The following is a 19,350-nucleotide window of genomic DNA, read 5'->3' as shown; positions in this document are numbered from 1 at the left end:
TGTGGCAAGCCTAGTGACAGGCTGTTTGGAAACAGTCAAATATATAGAACAGACCCATTTATACCCACAAGGTCATTAGGCTAAGTAATACATTAATTAATGTATTTGTATTAATATTAATGAGTTAATGTATTAATATCAATTCATAATTAGAAGCATAAAGGTGCTATGGTGGCTTCGGGAAAATGAGATTTCCCTTATTAATATGCAAAATAATGCAGCAAGGTGCTGTAAAATCTAATCAGACCATCTCCTCTATGCAGGCAATGTGGGTTAGTGTGAAGTTTCACTCAGGCATTGTTCATGTATTGTGTTGATGAGAATGTGTTGACACACACAGACGCAGCCATGACAACACGATGTCGGGATTAAAGAATGCAAATTATAATTTAAGCAATTTCTTTAATCAATTGTCTGCCATGTTTATGATAAGCAATCGATTTCCTTAATGAAAGCTTCATTTAAAAACAACTGACATGGGCTATTTTCATAGCACAATCCTGGAAGATTAAATGTCATAAATTAATGGTCACACATTAAATAAGCACAAGACAGTTGTTTCAAGCTCATATCAAATAAAATGATGCCGTTGCTTAGAAATGCTGGGTCTTTCTTAAGACATGCAAATAAAGCACAAACACCTAAACTTCTCACTGTTTAACTGTTGTTTTTTTATCTGAAACCTTGCAGTTTTGGTGACTTAATGGTGGGAAAGAAAGGTGAGAGACAGCAAAGGAGGGAGGCAAAACAAATGACAAGAAATATGGGTTAAGGAGTGTAGAAAGAATGAGAAGAATGGAGAGGAGCAAGAGAAAACAGTCAAAGAAAAGGTTTTTAAAAAGGAGGGTGGGGTGTGGAAATGGGGTGCAAAAGACAAACGGTGAGAGGGGAGATGGGGATAAAGAGGAAGTGAAAGCAAAAACAAAAAAAGGTGAGAGAAGACAGCAGTCAGGAGCATCGACAGGCAATGAAGAAAAATAGCAAGAATGAGTATGTAAGGAGTGTAGAGGCAGAGGCAGAGGAGTGGTGAGAGGGGAAAGGTTTAAGAGGCAGAGAGATGGACCAAAAAAAAAGGTAAAATTGCAGGCAGGCGGTATCAAAGTGCTGAAAAAAGATGAGAGGAAGAGGGAGAGACAAGAATGAATAAGACAAGAGTGAGGAGAAAGAGAGGTGAAGAGAGAGCAGCGAGTTGTGAGGGGAACGAACAGGTATCATCAAGAAGTAATGAAGAAGAAAGGGTGGAGAGATGATTAGACGGAGAGACATGAGAAGGAGACGGGTGGACAGAGAGTGCAATAAAGGTGAGAGTGAGAGACAAAGAGCCATGTAGCTTTTAAAGTTCTGATAAGAGAAGGAGCAAAAAAACAGAGAGATGAAAGCCAGTGTGAGAGAGACTTGAGAGGGCAGATGTTGTGTGAAATGATGCGATACAGTGTGTGAGGGAGACAGAAAGAAAGATAAAAATGAAAGGAGGGGCAAGTAGCACTGAAAAAGTAAACTTTTCATTTGCTGGCATGACCCAACACTGTTTCTCAATAGTGTGGGGAGGTTTCGCGCTGAGCTAAGCTGTGAGCAACCGCAGCCGTTCAAGTCATGCTGGCACAGAGCCGTTGCTTTTCCACAAGACAGCAGGGCAAGGTGAAGGAAGCCTATTACCTGAATGAGGAGTGCGTGTTCCCGCCAACTGCAGAATGAGCATCTCTAAAATCTCTCTCTGGCTTTTTCCTCTTCACCACAGCAATATCAACAACTCATCCACTCAACAAATAATGCCAAATAATTCCATCTTATTGTGAGGACCAACTTTTTTCAAACTGTGGCAGAACGGACAAGGCTAACTGGATGACAAATACATTGCATATCCTGTGGCTACTTCATGATAAAAGTCTCCCGTTGGTATCAAAAGCCCTTTTTAAACAGGAATTGTGCAAATTTGCAGGAAAGCCCAATCAGTCTTTGTTCAGCATTGGCAGTATTAAAACAAAATCGGAGAGTGCGGCAAAATGCCGCCTACCTATTTTTGTTTATACAGAATGTGCCTTTTTCAGGGCAGTGGGGGGGCGTGAGCAAGTAACAAAATGTGTAGCTCAGCATATGACGTAAACAGTGACGTACTTAGAGGGAAGCCACGGCTGGTCAGTCCTTTGGCGATTCTCTCATAAGTTGGCCTGTCCTTCACTGTCCCCGTCTCATTTTTTGAAGCCTCAAGTTCGGCATTCTGGCATTTGTGGAGCCAGATGTGACCAACTGTGGCTGAGAGTCTGGCACCGTTGAGATGCAAGGCATGGATTAGACATAGAAGCCGAGGACACAATCAGCAGACAGCCTGTCACTCAAAGCAGACCGCTCTTAATTATGTGCAACTTTAAGCCTTAATACATTTAAACGGGTGAGCTTTATATAATATTATATTACCCCCTGTACCGTTGTCGTTAGTGTTAAAATTAGCTATAAAGCCCAAAACTGTTTTTGTACCAGGCTGTAAACATGTTCTTCTGCCTTAAAATTGGGCATTTTAACATGGGGGTCTATGGGGATTGACTGTCTTCTGGAGTCAGCCTCAAGTGGCCATTTTTCAGCCCGAGAATGCCACTTGCTTAGTATGCATTTTTATGCTTTTATTAGAAAGATGACAGTTCAGGAATAACAGAAAATAACGAGAGAAAGATGGGGAACAACATGCAACAAAAGTCCCTGACCTGACTCAAACCAGGGGGATTGCTAATCGTAGTCAGTGCCTTAAACCTCTAAGCCACAAGAGTGCCCCACCAGTGGAAAGCTTTTAACGTGAACAAGAAGCATCTATAATTTAACACAGCTCTGATAGCGCTGTAGAAGTGATGAGTAAACAAATAAATAAGGAGGATATCTATGAAAAAAAGTGAGCGGCAAGATGAAAAAATGCCAATACTGGGCGCATGAAAAAACATCCCCGTGTCAGCAAGTTGCATGTTGGTTATTTTGCTTAACACCTCCTTTCCTGCACCTTTTTCTTCTCCCTTTCATCTTCACCCAATTTTGTAAACGAGGAAATAGAGTCAACATGTATCTTACTTCCAAACTATTCTAAAGTGTCATCTGTGACAACTCATGACAACCTTAACACAAACAACAACAACAACAGTGAACGAGATAGCAGTGAGTGGAGAGAGCAGCTTTTTTTTTTTTTTTTTTTTGGTAAGTCATTGCAGATCCTGACTAAAGCAGAAAAACACACAGCAGGCGCCAAGGTAGTGAGCGTGCTCAGATAACCCCAGGCCAACTGCCAAACCTTCAGGTGCTGGTGATCTCTTCCTCTCTCCCCACGCAAGCAGAAGCTCGCTAATTTGGCAAGCCTACCCACAGCTGCAATTAAACAACCAGTGTCTCTGCTATCTGTTAGAGAGATGCAGTTTCCTGACAAGCTGGTTTCATGTTTCCATCCTCAGCAGACATCTCTCTAAATTAAAAAAAAAAAGAAAGGAAATGGCCAGTGGGAGCTCTTGTAACTGAAGGGGGACGAGAGGACGAGAAAGGGTAAGGACAAGCAAAGAAACAAATAAACTTGGAGAGGTTTCAAATGGAGACAGACAGTGTCAGGTAGGAGGAGTGGGCACATGGAAACCAGACAGATGAGAGACAGGTTGTGAAAAATAGGCAAAATGAAAGACAAGAGCAAAGAGAAATAAATGTGTGCCGTTGTTATCCGCACCACTGTAAAAGCCCTCATTTGACAATCAAAGCTCAGACTGACTCTCCTCTCTCCCACAGGGCTGAGCTGCAGCGCTCTATGTGTTCAAGTGTTTTACCTTGGGAACGCGAGAGATGATATCGGGGTATTTGCTGGTGTTGTCTTCCTGGTTGCGGCTGAATATTCGAACCTCGCCATTCTCGAGAATGTGAATCTGTGGGGGGAAATAAAAAGCACAATACATTAAGCAGACACAAAATCAAAAAAACAAAATTCAAACTAGTCAGCGTTCATATTGAAAGTCAAAGCTGAGACTGGATTATAAAGTCTGATAGATGGATGTGTGAATGATACACATATTGAAGACAGAAAAAGCCATCTAATCACAGGAGACAAGAAATTAAATTCACTGCCAGTGCACAATATGTCACGACCAGACTCAGAGGTGGCATTAGACCTTCTCATTGTCTGTCATTTTGACGGACAGGGGTGTAAAAATTCCGTCATAATCTATAATGACATGTCATTTTAATTTCTATAAGTGATGATAAGATGCATTTAATTTTCATTCCTTCATTTTCATATTTCAATAATTAATATACAAAACAAGCTCATAGATTATGCCTTTCTAAGACGGAGAGTAGTGTATGTTTAAGTACTGCAGTGCATCTACGTCCTGCGTGCACAGTTAAGTTTTGGCTCGTTTTGAAGGTTACGTAACCCCTGTTCCTACGATGGCAACTTCACATACACTAGTCACCTATAACAATAAAATTAAAGGACATTTTATTGCTTTTTCATCTTTACTAGTCAACAGTTAGCAGCTATAGACTGAGAACACATTTAATTCACTGTGTTGCTACAAGGCTACTTCCGGAAGCTACCAGCAACTCATAAGGTGGCATGTTTTGTTACTCAATATGTAAGTTGAAGTCGTTAATCAATCAACATACCTTAAATGTCAACATGACAACATTGCCCACTCCATCTGTTTATATTGGCTCGCTCGAACAACATACACTTTAGAGTTGATTGGATCTTTAAGCGCTTAAAGAATGTATGTTACTTTCAAACAGATCGTGCAAACTACGAATATTCTATATCTTCACTTGGAGGAAAAGCGTGGCAGAGCATTGTTCCGCTGTATACTGCAGCACTACACCCCAGTTTATAAGCGCATGGAGAGAAAAGAGACATCAACCAAGCAAAGAAACATTGGACAATCAGCTGCCGTGACATTATGTAACAACGGGATGTAACAATAGCTTATCAATGCAATGGCGAAAGCCAGCTAGACAACATGGTCATGCACGTGAGATCAAAGATAAGACTAGACAATAGCTAATATGCACATGCCACTAAGTGGACAGGGGTGTGAATTACTTTAAGTTATGTCAACTTGCCCTCAGTGTTCTAAATCTGTCAAAATGATGGAAAACCTTTGGACACAGCCGTTTGATCAGGCGAACTTGCTGTGACCTGGCAGACTACAAGTTGGACCCCAACCGATTAAATTAAAAATTATTCACGACTTGTGTGTTGTACATGCAGTAAACAATCACTAAGGACTTTAGTGTCCAATCTGACAGCAACAATAAAGATCATTTCTGTATCTAAATATGGTTTTCTGAATACAGGTGAAGCTGGAACCTTTCACTTTGAAGGTGCGCTCTGTCCTTTTCCTTCTGAGTCGGTGAAAAGAGGGTGAGTTGGTGGTTGATCAGCATACCAGGGCTGCAACTAAGATTTTGTTTACTATTTTCTAGCTTAATCAATTAGTTGTTTGGTCAATAAATTGCACTGACATGACAAGTAGAAATTAGGTGTTAAAGAACTGTATATTTTCCGCTCCTTTACCGGCCAGCTGGAGATTTGGGTGACTAAAAATGTACACCATATGATATGAGAAGTCATTATTTTGTCCCGTTATCCTCTGTTATTTTCTTTATTTAATAATTTGCCATTTCTAAATGTGACTGTATCCCACTAACATGTGATTAACAGTGGGATTATCGTGCTGTACCGTCTTGTGCACAATGTTTGTACTTTCTATATATTAACTTTACAAGGTATGTTGTTAAATTCCATTTTACGGTGCATTTTCAACACTTCCAGGGACAACAAATAGGCGAACTCCTGCTCATTTACATTTTCTTGCTCTTTCTGTTCTATTGATCAATGAGCATCGTCTGATAAATACACTCATAAAATATAAAGAAATACACACACAATCACTTCCATGAATGATTGGATGGGACACACACTACCATGAATACATGCAGTTATTTTGATTCATCAAATGCCACACACGTAGATGTGCTCTTTCTTATGGCGTCTCACAAAATCTGAACACAAAGACACACACACACACACACACACACACACGGGGAGCGTTTAACTGAGCGGTGTACCAAGAGTCCCTCTGCTGGCTGTAAGAGGTAACCTCTACTGCAGTGAGACCAGAGAGAGTGAGAGGGAGAGTGAAGAGGAGGACGTCATGGGGTTCTCTCGCTCTGCCTCTATCCTCTCTCTCTCTCTCTCTCCCTCTCTCTCTCTCTCTTTCTCTTTCTGTTTCTCTGCTCATCTCGCTTTTTCTCAATTCAACTCAGTTCAAAGGCACTTTATTGGCATGACTGTCCAAAATTAACAATACAGCTGGAGGGGTTTACATTACAATCTCTCTCTTGCTGTGTCTCTTTACGTCTCTCTCTCTCTCTCTCTCGAAATTTCCTCAGCCCCTCTGCTGTCTCCCGTTCTGTCTCCGTGTTCCCTTTCCCTCTCTTGTGTGTCTTGCCATCACTGTCTCCAGCCTCTTTCCTCACCTCTCCCCATCTCTCACCGCACCCCCTCCTTCTCCCTGGTCCACAATGGCAGAAGTAGCTTTCTCTGCCTACAGGCCCAGGGCGAAAGCAGCACTACTGTTTATCTTAAAAGAATAGGGACAGACACACATACACACACTGTACCAAAACCCCATTTTTGCACACAGTCGACACGCAGCGGGAGTCACAAAACAGCAATACCTCATACTCAAAGAACACAGCCGAAAGGTATATGCATACAAAATTCAGCAGGCATATGTTCGATGCCAAACGCAAGAAAAACAAACAGTTGCACTTTGTCACTTCATCGGCTACAGGCACACAAACACGCATCCACACACACCTGTGCACGCTCTCCGTCGTATTTGTACTCGCAGGTGAACGCCGCCTCGTCAAATTTCTTCATCACCTCGCCGACACCCTTGGTGGGGTGAGCCAACATGGGTCTCAGCGGTACACCTGGGAGAGGAAAGGTGGTGAAAGAATGCAACAAAGAAAGGGTACAAAAACAGCAGGACACCAAAGCAACTAACACAAAGAAATATCGTCATGCATTTTTCATGAATTCTAAACAGTTGGGAAAATAATTGCGAGTTCGCCCAGAGAAGTTTTCTTCATTTGTCACTTTGTGGAGAGGAGGAGGGACGGGGCACTCACTAACAGGCCTGCAGGTTATGAGAGTGAGGCAGATCTCGGATCCATTTGCGAGGAAAAAAAAAACAAAACCCAGAAGCTGTGAAATCTGCTTCAATGGCACGTTCCCACATGACACATCAGCATCACACCCACAACTCTTTCTACGACAAAACCACACTTGAAATGAGTTTGTTTGCATTCTCATTTGGCCCTAATATTAAAGTTCTTTGACTCACATCCCCCTGGGCTGCGCTGCTAAGTTAAGCTTCAAAAGCAGCAGAGGAGAGATATAATGAAACATACCAAACAAATTCCTTTAATTGGAGCTCACAGAACCAGATATGACAGGACAGTAACGTTTTGTCCAAACTGGCTGGAGTTGCCCAAAAATCCACCAGCTCCTTTAACTAGCTCACATTTCAGAAGTGAACAGCCCTCTGAATAACGATTGTTTACCTGCCAGAATAGCTGCTAGATTTGTCTAACTGACCAACAACGGCCAATTTTGTTTCCCAGTTTAGTCATGTTCAGATGGCGGTATTAATTTTCTACCTTGGTGCCAAGGCTCCTTATCACAAATAGCTTGACAACAGTGTAATTGGGAGCTAATCCTTGGTTTAGTGGTATCTTTTATCTTTCTGTGATAAATGACTCAACTAAAATAACTGACTCACCTCCACTGAGTGGATCAATAAACACACACCAGTCACCAATTGGGATCTTACAGCAGTTCTGCCTCCTGATTGGTTGCTTACCTGGAGTGAGCTTGCAGTGATTGGGCAGCTCGTCTATGCCTTCTTTCAGCAGAACGGGCATAAGGACGTCATAATTGGGCATCTCGCTGGACGGGAGAGCGTGGGGAGTGAGTGGGAGATGAAGCAGGGTATTTGGGACGAAAAACAAAAAAGAAAAGAAATCAATATCATCCAGAATTAAAGTGAGCAGAGCAAGTGAGAGAGAATGAGGGACGGAGCTTAAGGTGGATGAGGCATTGTGGTGGCGCCGAGGACAGAGTGCAAAGTTAAACGAGGGGGGTTTGTTTAGGCTTCAGTTACCAGTAAGTCTGTTTGAGAATGAGACTCTTCTCTTCGATCCACGCCCGCCTGCTCTCAGTACTCATCCCCTTCCCTGCGTCGATCACAGCGGGAGGGAAACCTATAAGGAGGGACGGGAAAAAAAATGCATTTCAAACAGATCTGTGTAAGTGTTTGAACATTTGTTTGACTGAACATTTGTTGGATAAAAGTTCAGAGGAACTTCAAAGGCCAGGAAATTTACAAGACTCACAGTGGAGAAATTACTTGTGGAAAACACTGACGTGCAGCTGTACACAACATTGGGTGAACTCAACCTAAAGATTTAATTTCAGTCCGACCGTGGTTAAAATGTGAAGATAATACGGAAGATTGAAGGCCAAATTAAACATCATGTTTCCCAAATAAACATTAATAATCATAATATAAATATGACAGAATGCTTATTCATTAAAATTAATTATTCATTGTAAAGATCCACTTCGGCCGTACAAAGAATTTGCTCTTAGTTGATCTGCCTGATTAAATAATGGTTAAATAAATAAATAAAAATGCTAAGAAAAACATTTCCAGACCAGACCACAGATCAATGCAAATTTCCCCACTGAGCCTCTGGTCTAATTGACTCTTATTAAAGCATACCTCCAGTCGTGAGTAAGCCACGAATACTAATAAGTCGAGGATGAATTTATTTAATTTGGTGTAGGTGGTGTTGGTGAGAGCAGGTCGGATCAGTGCTGAAAGCAGGTGGTGTGAAAAAGACTGTCAAAACTGAAATGAACTGATGAATTTAGCATATTGGTGAGAAGATGTGTCAATTTCAAACCCCCAATTAGGAACCACAAGAGTGCCTTTTTGTTGGTGTTTTAGAGAGCCACGTTTGGTCATATCGTGGTTTGGTTTGTACATTAACCGTCTCAAATTTGGTCTATGAAAGCTCTATTGCATGAATATTCATGACAAGAGTTTGAGAGAATATTTTAACACGGTGTTAACAAGTGTTTCATAAATAAAAGTTCAGTAAAGTCCACCTTCCTCTCCTTTAGAGCGACTTCCTGGTTGTTTCTTTTATTTCAATTCAAGCAATGATTTCGTGATGCAACAAGTACAGAAATATCAAAATAAAATCGTAAAAAAGGCAGCAAATGTAATGTAACTAAGTAAACTAAGTGAAACGACATGGTTTCTAGAGATGGGGACAAAATCCCCAATACAATAATATGAGGTTTCAGTGGTTTGACTTTGACAATTAAAGTGCATATCTACTCTGGATGTATGCGATAAGTCGACTAGATGAATAAATGTTGCTATCCTCGCTAGTCGGCACCAGAATTCCGAAATGGGTAGACTTAGTATTAAGATACGCAGCGAAAAAGGGAAGGAGTTTCAATCGACATGCAAGACCAGGGGTTCTGATTATCAACGATTGCCCCCCCCCCCCTCCATCTCATGTCTGTCTGTATGTATGTCCGAGCCTTCACACACGCTTGCGCTGTTGCTAGGCCGAACAAGAGAGATGCTCAGGCTTGTCATTAGTTGGATGCATGGGAGATCCTAAGAAGCCTGAATGTGTGTGTGTGTGTGTGTGTGTGAATTTGCATGCACGCTCATGCATAAGAGTTACTGAGTTAGTGGGTGTGTGTTTTTGAATGAAGGGGAGTCGGGATGTTATATAGACAGTAAATAAATGTTCTATATTAACTTTAATTCAGTGAGCTGTTATGTTTTGTAGGATTATGTGCAATATTGATAACGCATGGTGCAAAGTGCCCCACATTTCAGTGACATTCAAAATATGATTTGGACTTTGAAAAGTGTGATTAACAATTTCAAATGGCTCTTGAATGCATTATTTTTCAAATAATGTTTTAACTTAAAGGAGCTATATGTAAGAAATCTAAAGCAAATAGTAGTAAAATCATCCTAATATGTCAGAGAGACTAAGGAATAATGTTCATATAACATACTGATCTCACCGACAACAATAGTACAGTCAGAATATTCACATTTAAAAAACATTTTTACAGTCCGCAAATCATGTTTATGTTTTAAATTTGTGTTTTGGCCTGTTGCACCACCCACCGCCGTCTACCAGTCACGCAGTCAGTAGAGTCTCAGCATCAGTTACAGTTACGACTTGAGCTACAGCAGCACGGCAAGCAGCATTAGCAGTGTCCCGGTACATAGCATTAGCAGCCGGCTCCTCCTCAGCTGTATCCCGGCAGCAGCGTTAGCAGTGTCCCGGTACATAGCATTAGCAAACGGCTCCTCCTCAGCTGTATCCCGGCAGCAGCGTTAGCAGTGTCCCGGTACATAGCATTAGCAGCCGGCTCCTCCTCAGCTGTATCCCGGCAGCAGCGTTAGCAGTGTCCCGGTACATAGCATTAGCAGCCGGCTCCTCCTCAGCTGTATCCCGGCAGCAGCGTTAGCAGTGTCCCGGTACATAGCATTAGCAGCCGGCTCCTCCTCAGCTGTATCCCGGCAGCAGCGTTAGCAGTGTCCCGGTACATAGCATTAGCAGCCGGCAACAGCGTTAACAGCAGAGAAGCCGGACTTGCTCGAACGGTCTGCTGGAAAACCGAAGATCAAGGACGTGGCGCCACGGCAGCCGCCCGTGGGCAAACAAATCAGTCTCCAGTGTGCCGCTGTCCAGCAACCTCAAATCTGTAGGGGAGGGGGGGGGCGGACACGACTCGTGGCAGTATTTTGAATTTGAGCAGTAACCGTTTTGGCCACATTCTTACATACAGCACCTTTAAAGAATTTGTGCACAATTTTGATTTGAGTGTTTTCTTACTTTTAGACTAGTTAATTAGTCTAAGTTTCAACTTCCATTTAAAAGTCAGGGAAATTAGTCTCAAGGAACACCCATTATGTCTTCCAAAGATACCACCTTTTTAGAATTTCCTTCCTGTCTTGTTTGTGTTTTTACGGACAATGTTTCCCTGCTGAGGTGTGGTAGTGGGACTGTAACACGAAGAGGGATTCTGTACTTCAACTTTGAAAGGTATTCACTTGTCTAGCTCTGACTGTTGAAGCGTGATGTTAACTTCAGAACAAGGAGTGTAGATTTATCGTCTATCACTTACATTGGAGTTACTTTAGAAAGGATCTCTTTTGAAGAGTATGAACAGAAGCGAACACTGGTTCAATATACACATGGGCATCTGACTACTGTTTTAAGATAGACCAGAAAAACTGTAAACCTATGCTTTTAAATTCAAGATTACCTTGTCCAGGGGGGGTCAGACACACAGCCTGGCTTAGCGCTGATAGGACACTCTGCTCAGCCAGGCCGATCCTCAGCTTACCAGCCAGGGACCTGTCAATCAAAACCACAAGACAGCGTCAGCGCTGACGCCTGTTTGCACCTGCTGCCCATGACAAATGCTACATGCTTGAACATACACGCAAGGAGTTAAAGTGAAACTGTGCTATCTGTGCGTATATACATGCAAGGATGTGCGTGCCTGCGGTCACACACGCAGCCAAGGCTGTCTGTCTGTATGTGTGTGTGAGAGTGTTATTTTACCTGACTATGTAGCGGGCCTCGGAAAAGCGGCATGCCACAAAGAGGCCTTTGATGATGTCGATTTTCTTATTCATGGCCTGAGGCAGACGGGAGGAAATTGAGATTCACAGAGGAACAGCGAGAAGAGACAGAATGCAAAAAGACTGAGGTCACTAGCGAGTATAAACTCCATGTTCAATCCAGAGCGTAAAAAAAAAAAAAAAAAGACCCAGCAGCAACGCGGATAAAAAAGGAACTAATTGCTCGAGAGATTCCAGCCAGGTGACGACTTATTCAAAGGCTGAAAGATTACTCTGCTCTTTCTCAAGACAAATAAACAAATAATTCCTAGTTCGATAAACAATCATGTTAACATTTCCTTTATTTTCCCTCCCTGACCCATATGCTGAGAGCCAAATAGAGTGCAAACAATATTTGCCCAAGACTGCTTTCCCCTAATGAAAATGTTATTCCCCGCCTCACCGAGTTCCCACTCATGCTGGCGATTTCCTTCAATTTCCTGAACACGCCCCCTGCTGTCAGACTGGCCGGCTGGAACATTGTGCGCTGGTTGCTACGGGAACTCTCGGCCACGAGGCCCAAATCTCCTTTCTCCTGCGCCTCTGCCTTGATTTTGTCCAATTGTCGCCCTGGAAACAAGAGCGAGACGGTAAATAGCAGCCGCCTCGCTGGCTGATGAGTAGAGAAGGGTGGCATTAGCAGTTAGGCTGAGAATGCACAAGCGTTTGGGTGCAAATGGATGGTTAGGTTTGTGTGTGTTTCGCCCATTACCAGTTGCTTGAGCAACAGCTTTCATCAGCACCGTTTCTCCAACACCGAGCTCCATCCCCAGGTAGGCAGGACCCAGCTGGTTCAAACACAGGTACACACAGCACAACAGGTCGTCTAGAAAAAGAATACACACACGTATTTTACTACACACAGGAGACATATGCGTGCATTGATAGAGCACACACATACACACTAGAGTACAGGACTACAGAAAGAAGCACAGACACAGAAATAAGAACACCACTACACACACTAAACTCTGAGACAGCACCAATCTCACACACGCAGACTCACAAAACCAAGGACATATGGACAGACACAACCAAACACGTAGAAAGACACACTCACACACAAACATGAACATACAGACACAGAAACACACACTCAAGACAAAAACACACGAGACAATACCAGCCAAAAAAAACAGAGGCTCAGAGACACACACAATGACATACACACTATCAGAATCCCACAGGTAGAGGTTCATACACATACCAACACACACACACACACACACACACACACACACACACACATCAATGAACTGACTCATCCTCCCACTTTTATGTGCAACCTGGCTTCATCATCATCTCCTTGATAGAGTGGCTGGCAGCCAGCTGCCTGTGTAGCTACATCAGCATGCATTATGGGAGAGATAAAATACCATTTACCTGGAGAGAGCAGCAGCACGGAGCGGAGCAGGTTCGACAGCGTCTCAATGTTTCTCAGCCTGGGAAATGACAACAGGATTGCTTTGAGACAAGGAAGACGAGTTAAACGAATTTTAAAGCCATCCTGTAAATACTGGAAGGCGGGAAATGAGATTTGTCTGGAGGTTTTAATCGGAAATGGGAGCTCGGGAGGCAGATGAACAGTTCATTTATGAAATACTATACATCAGTTGGAGTGGGTGGGAAAAATAAAAGTCATCACTGGGACGTCTGTCATTCAATATCCTCAAAAGGCAAAAAGAAAGTCTGTAAAGGTGTTTTCAATTTGTTGGCAAGAGACTTAAGTTGCGAATCATCCTTTAAAATGTCTGATCTGGATTCATAAAGCTAAAAATCACATGCATTTTCTTCAGCAAAATCTCCAGTTCTTGTCGGTTTCTAGTCATTTCTCAGCTCAAGTGTTAAATAAGTCATCAGCCAAGGTTCCACAGAATAAAAGCTGAAAACCATAATTAAATGGAGCCCAAGTGTGAAAAAAGTTGTTAAAATACATTCTTGAGCATTCCTAGAAAGTGACCTAATTGTAGACTTTCATTTCATGTTCCCTGCCCTCCCCAGAAAATTAATGCAATTTCCTCACTTTTCCCTGGCTGGAACTCACTTCTCTAATTATATGCCAGAAATTCCCAGCAGAAGCCTGAGTGGTAATTTTGTAAAAATGCTTTGGTATATACTATATCCTTTGAACAGAGTAGCGATCGCTTTCTCCCAAATGGTGTTTACCTCGTTTGGGGAAAAAGAAAGAAAAAAAAAACAAAACAAAACAAAAAAAACAGAAACACCTTTTCCTCCATATGGAGCTCTTACCTGCCAGAGTCCTCTTCAATCTTCTCAAAGGTGCGAGCCACCGCCAAGTACGGCACTCTGGAGAGTGATAAGCACATAGTTAGCAGGCGAAGCATTCACACTGACAGATTTTTAAATTCACAGCGTTTAACTGACTCAGCTGTTCGGAGCAGCTCGCAATTAGTGCAACAGTAGAAGGAGCTTTGATTGAGGGTTATGAAAACTCCATTAAAGCAACAGCGGGGAGGACAAAGGTCAGAGCTGCCATGTTGGGAGAAAATGTGTCCTTACATTGACGTTTGATGCACAAAAAAAATCTCGCTCCATATGGGGGGAAACAAACAGGACAAGACGTTTTAGAACAAAAGCCTCCAAAGACATTTCTATAGTCGAACCATGAGATTTAAATGCATTTCAAATATTCCCAAGCAGATGGGTTTTGTTTGCAATCGGAAAAGATCTGAGAGACAAAATGTTTATTCAATTACAGAAACGCATTTGAAAGTCAATTCTAGGGCTGACGTAAACCTTCAACTGCTCAGAAGCAGTCAACTCGGGACTTCTGCTTCCCAAAGCAAGCTAAAATACACATGAAACACATCATGTACAAAGTAGCTGACCTGAGTCTAAGCAGCTTGACTTGCACCATGGCCTTGGTGTAAAATCCCATGATTTTTCCATGACTCTCCATTACCAAGTCAGAGCACTTCCTTGGTCTGAAAATTTTATTTCTTCTGAGTTTATTTAATGTTTGACTCTGGAAGGTTGTACAGAGAAAACCAGGCTTGTGTCTTCAACAGTTTGCATAAAAGGCGAGAAAAAAACAAAACATGATCATCAATCATGGGGCAACCTGTTGGCATTTTGTTTTTACTTTAGGATTCTTCTCTACAGGATGAAATCAAATAAACACTTCTGCTTTTGGAATTCTTTCAAAATATGCCAAAAAATTTTACAATTTCAATAACAGGGTTTTTGGCTTACAGCAACAACATGTCAAATAAAAAGAGATTAAAAAGTTGCAAAAGGACTCCCGCACACTGTCTAACTTGCAATATATAATTTATTTGCCACGTTTCGGTAGTAGACCTTCATCAGGCAAAACCTTTTTCAATAGATGTGCAAAGTGTTTCCTTTGCTCCAAATAAGAAGAGATGAAACATTTAGTTTATAAACCAATTAGTCAATCAACAGAAAATTAATTAGCAACTATTTGATAATGAAAAAAGAAAGCCTGACTTTCTCCTGTTCCAGATCAAAAGCTGTGCAAATTCTCTGCTTTTCATTATTTCATGTAATGGTAAACTGATTTCTTTTGGATTATAGACTGTTGTGATGTGATCATCACCCCCACTCAATATTGAAGTAAGCTCTGAAAACTTTTTCTTTCTCATTTGGCTCATGGTAGTTATTTGTCACATCATGTTGATGTAGCGATGTGAAATACGATCCGGGGTTTTCATGGGTGTTTTATTTTGAAAATTGACCGGGTACTCTCATCTTTTCTGCACCTGACTTCCTGTTTGACTCATTGAGGGTTATGAAAACTCCATTAAAGCAACAGCGGGGAGGACAAAGGTCAGAGCTGCCATGTTGGGAGAAAATGTGTCCTTACATTGACGTCTGATGCACAAAAAAAATCTCGCTCCATATGGGGGGAAACAAACAGGACAAGACGTTTTAGAACAAAAGCCTCCAAAGAGACATTTCTATAGTCGAACCATGAGATTTAAATGCATTTCAAATATTCCCAAGCAGATGGGTTTTGTTTGCAATCGGAAAAGATCTGAGAGACAAAATGTTTATTCAATTACAGAAACGCATTTGAAAGTCAATTCTAGGGCTGACGTAAACCTTCAACTGCTCAGAAGCAGTCAACTCGGGACTTCTGCTTCCCAAAGCAGGCTAAAATACACATGAAACACATCATGTACAAAGTAGCTGACCTGAGTCTAAGCAGCTTGACTTGCACCATGGCCTTGGTGTAAAATCCCATGATTTTTCCATGACTCTCCATTACCAAGTCACCCCCACTCACTACTGAAGTAAGCTCTGAAAACTTTTTCTTTCTCATTTGGCTCATGGTAGTTATTTGTCACATCATGTTGATGTAGCGATGTGAAATACGATCCGGGGTTTTCATGGGTGTTTTATTTTGAAAATTGACCGGGTACTCTCATCTTTTCTGCACCTGACTTCCTGTTTGACTCATTCAGTCTGCAAATTGACACGCCGTCACATGGCGTCCGTCAAAAATAGGATCAACGCGTATTTTTAGCAGAGTGGAGCGCCGAGCCGCTTCTGGTGGAGCAGCTTACATTGACTTGAATGGCCGCAATTAGCTCCGGTACCCGACAGATCCAGTGGGTTGCCATAAATGGGCCTGTCCTAGAGGCATTCAACTACCAGAGAGCTTATGAAATCTTCTTTCCGAAGCCGCATAAAATTAAATGCTCTGACTAAGGGTGCCGTACTTGCAAATCGTGAGGGAGGGGAAGGGAGGGAAGGAGGAAAGCAGTAATTTGTGTCTGTTTGTGTGCAATTAATTTGAGTCTTACCTTTTGTTTTCTTTTCATATTGTGTATTTTGTATTGTTTTGCGTATCTGTAACTGTGTTTGTGAGTGTGAGAGTTTTAAAAGAATATTTTGTCTGCACATGATTTAAAATGATAAAATAGTCCTCCAGAGGCAGATCAGTACGTTAGTCATTTTTCTTTTGATTACTGAAATGTTTAACCACTAATCCTTAGCCGTATTTTAAGTGTAACCCTTCACCATAACATACCATGAGGGTTTTTATCAGTAAAAATGGAACATTTTTCACACATAAAAAGCACAAAGATGTTGAAATCTAGGCATATTCTGCCATCATAACCTGGCTCTCAGAATTCACCAGATTGATGCCTTTACATCAAATAAATACAAAATTTTCTCGCAGGAGAGCATGCCCCCAGACACCCCTACAGGGTTAGTAAGGATGTGCTTGTAAATCAACCCTGAAACCTTTTATAAAAAACTCTGCTGGAGAAATTCAAGTTTGTAAGTGTGTAGAAATTATTTGTGGTTGAGGAAAAAATTGTCTGAATGGATTTTTTAGACAACCTGTCACCTTGACTCTGATTTCTGATAAATGACTTAGCCCAACTGGACTAGTTCAAAGATAAAAACATACTGAACATACTGAAGAACACATACTGACGAAAATAAATGATTAAAAGCTTACTAAAATGTCAAGAATTTTCATCGTCTAAAACTAGACTTAAACTGTGAAGGAAAAAATGACTAAAATGTAAATAAAACTACGTTTTTCCTTCTCAAGACCAAGACTAAGTCTAAAATAGCTCTCAAAATTTAACAATGCCTTAGAAATCAGTGATAAAATATATATGGAACATTCCTGTATAGTAGCCTCATCTTAAAGGTCCAGTGTGTTAATAGATATAGGGGATAATTTGAAATGAATTGGAATAGAATATAAGAAGTTTGTTTTCTTCACCTGAGAATAAGAATAATCATGTTTTCATTACCTTATAATGACCTGTTTATATCTACCTAGGGAGCAGGTCCTCGTCCACACAGTCCACCATGTTGCACCTCTATGTTTCCACAGTCGTGCTGAACAGACAAACCAATCACTGGCTCTAGACAGGGCTATTCACATTGTTTTGCATCTGCTACCAGAATCAGGCTTAAACATCAGGTATGATTGTTTTTGGAGAGAACGAGACCTCTGCAGAGGATTCTGGGGGAATCCTAACCAGGCATACACGTTTGGCACATGGGAGAAGTTTCAGCTGGTTGCAATCTGCAGTCCTCACTGCTAAATGCCACTTAATTGTACACACTCTTCCTTTAACACACACACACACACACACACACACACACACACACACTCCCTGACTTACCCAAAAATCTATCAAAGTCCACCCTATTGCGAAAATGTCACAGCCACTGGGAACCCTAGGTTGGTGAAATAGATTTGAGACTTTGGGTTGCTACTTCTGCTGTTCCGGTGAGAGGCGAGTAAAAGTAGCTGTACTTACTTTTGGCCTTGCTTCCAGCAGGCATGGTCCACAGGATGATAGTTCGGCCTGGACGGATCGTAGTCTGTCGTTGTTTGTCCCGAGGTTGACTCACTGAGGAAGAACACAATAAGAAATGGAGCAAATTAAGAGTCTGACTAAAAGATGGCGACAGCTGCTACAGTCACTGAAACCAAGGCATTTTTCTTTGTAGACAGAAAGTCAGGCAGACTATTATCATAACAATGAGATACTCTGAAATGTAATGAGCATTTTGGGAAAAGGCTTTACTGGTTGCTTCATACTGAAAGAAGCAGAACTACAGTAAAGTTATCTTAAAAGAAAAAAAAAAACAGTATTTCTTAGAACAAGTATTTAATAGAAGGGTGCTTCCCAAGTTGGCAATGTACACAAACAACAGATAAGGATGGTTAGGAGTAGGGTTTTTACTGCAGTACTTATAAGTGTTTCTTTTCCTTACATGAGGTGCAAGAAACTGGAGTCAAACAAAATATCATGTTCTGAATTCATTACAAGGAGAGGTACTCTAGCTGCAAACTTTCTTTTGTTTGCAAAGCCTATCACTCCCACACTGTCGCATACAAGGCAGTGATAAAAAATAAATAGTTCGGAGGATGAAAAATGCATTTCCTCTCTTTTAGAGCTAAAAATAGTTTGTGGCTGGAACAGTTAACATGACCTCAAAGTGACAAAACAGTAATGCACTGCTGCTTCTGCTGCTGGTTTATTTACACGTAATAGACGCACTGCTTTACATAAGACAGACTCGATTAATGTAAAGGTACGGTAATAATATTAATGAATACAGAAACAGATTGGCTTAAAGCACTAGAGAGTGCTTACCTTAGCTGAGGCGATCAATCTTCATATTTTAATGACTACTTTCAAATACAGACACAGTAATGGACAGTTTGATATTTTTTTTCTTTCAGGAAAGAGCAGACATCCTTGAGAAAATATGATAAACAATCAAAAATGCCTGACAAGACAGTGTTATAAAACCTGTTGTACCCTGATAACTAGTGTTTGACAGACACAGTACAGATGAGGAATGATTTTAAACCTGTATCAATTTCATGGTTTAACTATGTTAGAGTCAGGCGGAGTTTCTGCTAGATTGGCCGTCGATAATGTTCAGTTTGACTGTTGGACAACTGGAGGGAATTTCTGGCATTTCAGGAACATCCACCATCTGATTCCCCAAATGTTGTCTGTGCAAAGATCTGTTTTGAACCTTAGTGCCCTTGTTATTATCATTATCTCCGCCAATAAGGTTATGTTTTCGGCTCAGTTTGTGCGTCAGCAGGATTAAGACAAAACTTCTG

The 19,350-nt window shown here is 41.4% G+C and overlaps 1 protein-coding gene across 1 annotated transcript in view; it reads right to left on the bottom strand.

Moving 5' to 3' along the window:
• lig1 (ligase I, DNA, ATP-dependent) overlaps positions 1-19,350 on the bottom strand; it is a 58,091-nt gene that overhangs the window by 24,867 nt on the left and 13,874 nt on the right. The window contains exons 8-18 of the mRNA XM_033649950.2: positions 18,026-18,118; positions 14,004-14,060; positions 13,137-13,195; positions 12,466-12,579; positions 12,157-12,323; positions 11,695-11,771; positions 11,393-11,484; positions 8,184-8,283; positions 7,884-7,969; positions 6,836-6,951; positions 3,789-3,884 (exon numbers count right to left, since the gene is read on the bottom strand). Coding sequence (XP_033505841.2) covers positions 3,789-3,884; positions 6,836-6,951; positions 7,884-7,969; positions 8,184-8,283; positions 11,393-11,484; positions 11,695-11,771; positions 12,157-12,323; positions 12,466-12,579; positions 13,137-13,195; positions 14,004-14,060; positions 18,026-18,118 — 1,057 coding nt within the window. The remainder of the gene's footprint in view (positions 1-3,788; positions 3,885-6,835; positions 6,952-7,883; positions 7,970-8,183; positions 8,284-11,392; positions 11,485-11,694; positions 11,772-12,156; positions 12,324-12,465; positions 12,580-13,136; positions 13,196-14,003; positions 14,061-18,025; positions 18,119-19,350) is intronic.

The sequence above is a fragment of the Epinephelus lanceolatus genome, chromosome 12, assembly GCF_041903045.1.
Source record: "Epinephelus lanceolatus isolate andai-2023 chromosome 12, ASM4190304v1, whole genome shotgun sequence".
In the NCBI taxonomy this organism is placed as follows: domain Eukaryota; kingdom Metazoa; phylum Chordata; class Actinopteri; order Perciformes; family Serranidae; genus Epinephelus; species Epinephelus lanceolatus.
This window is presented reverse-complemented; position numbering and strand designations above follow the sequence as displayed.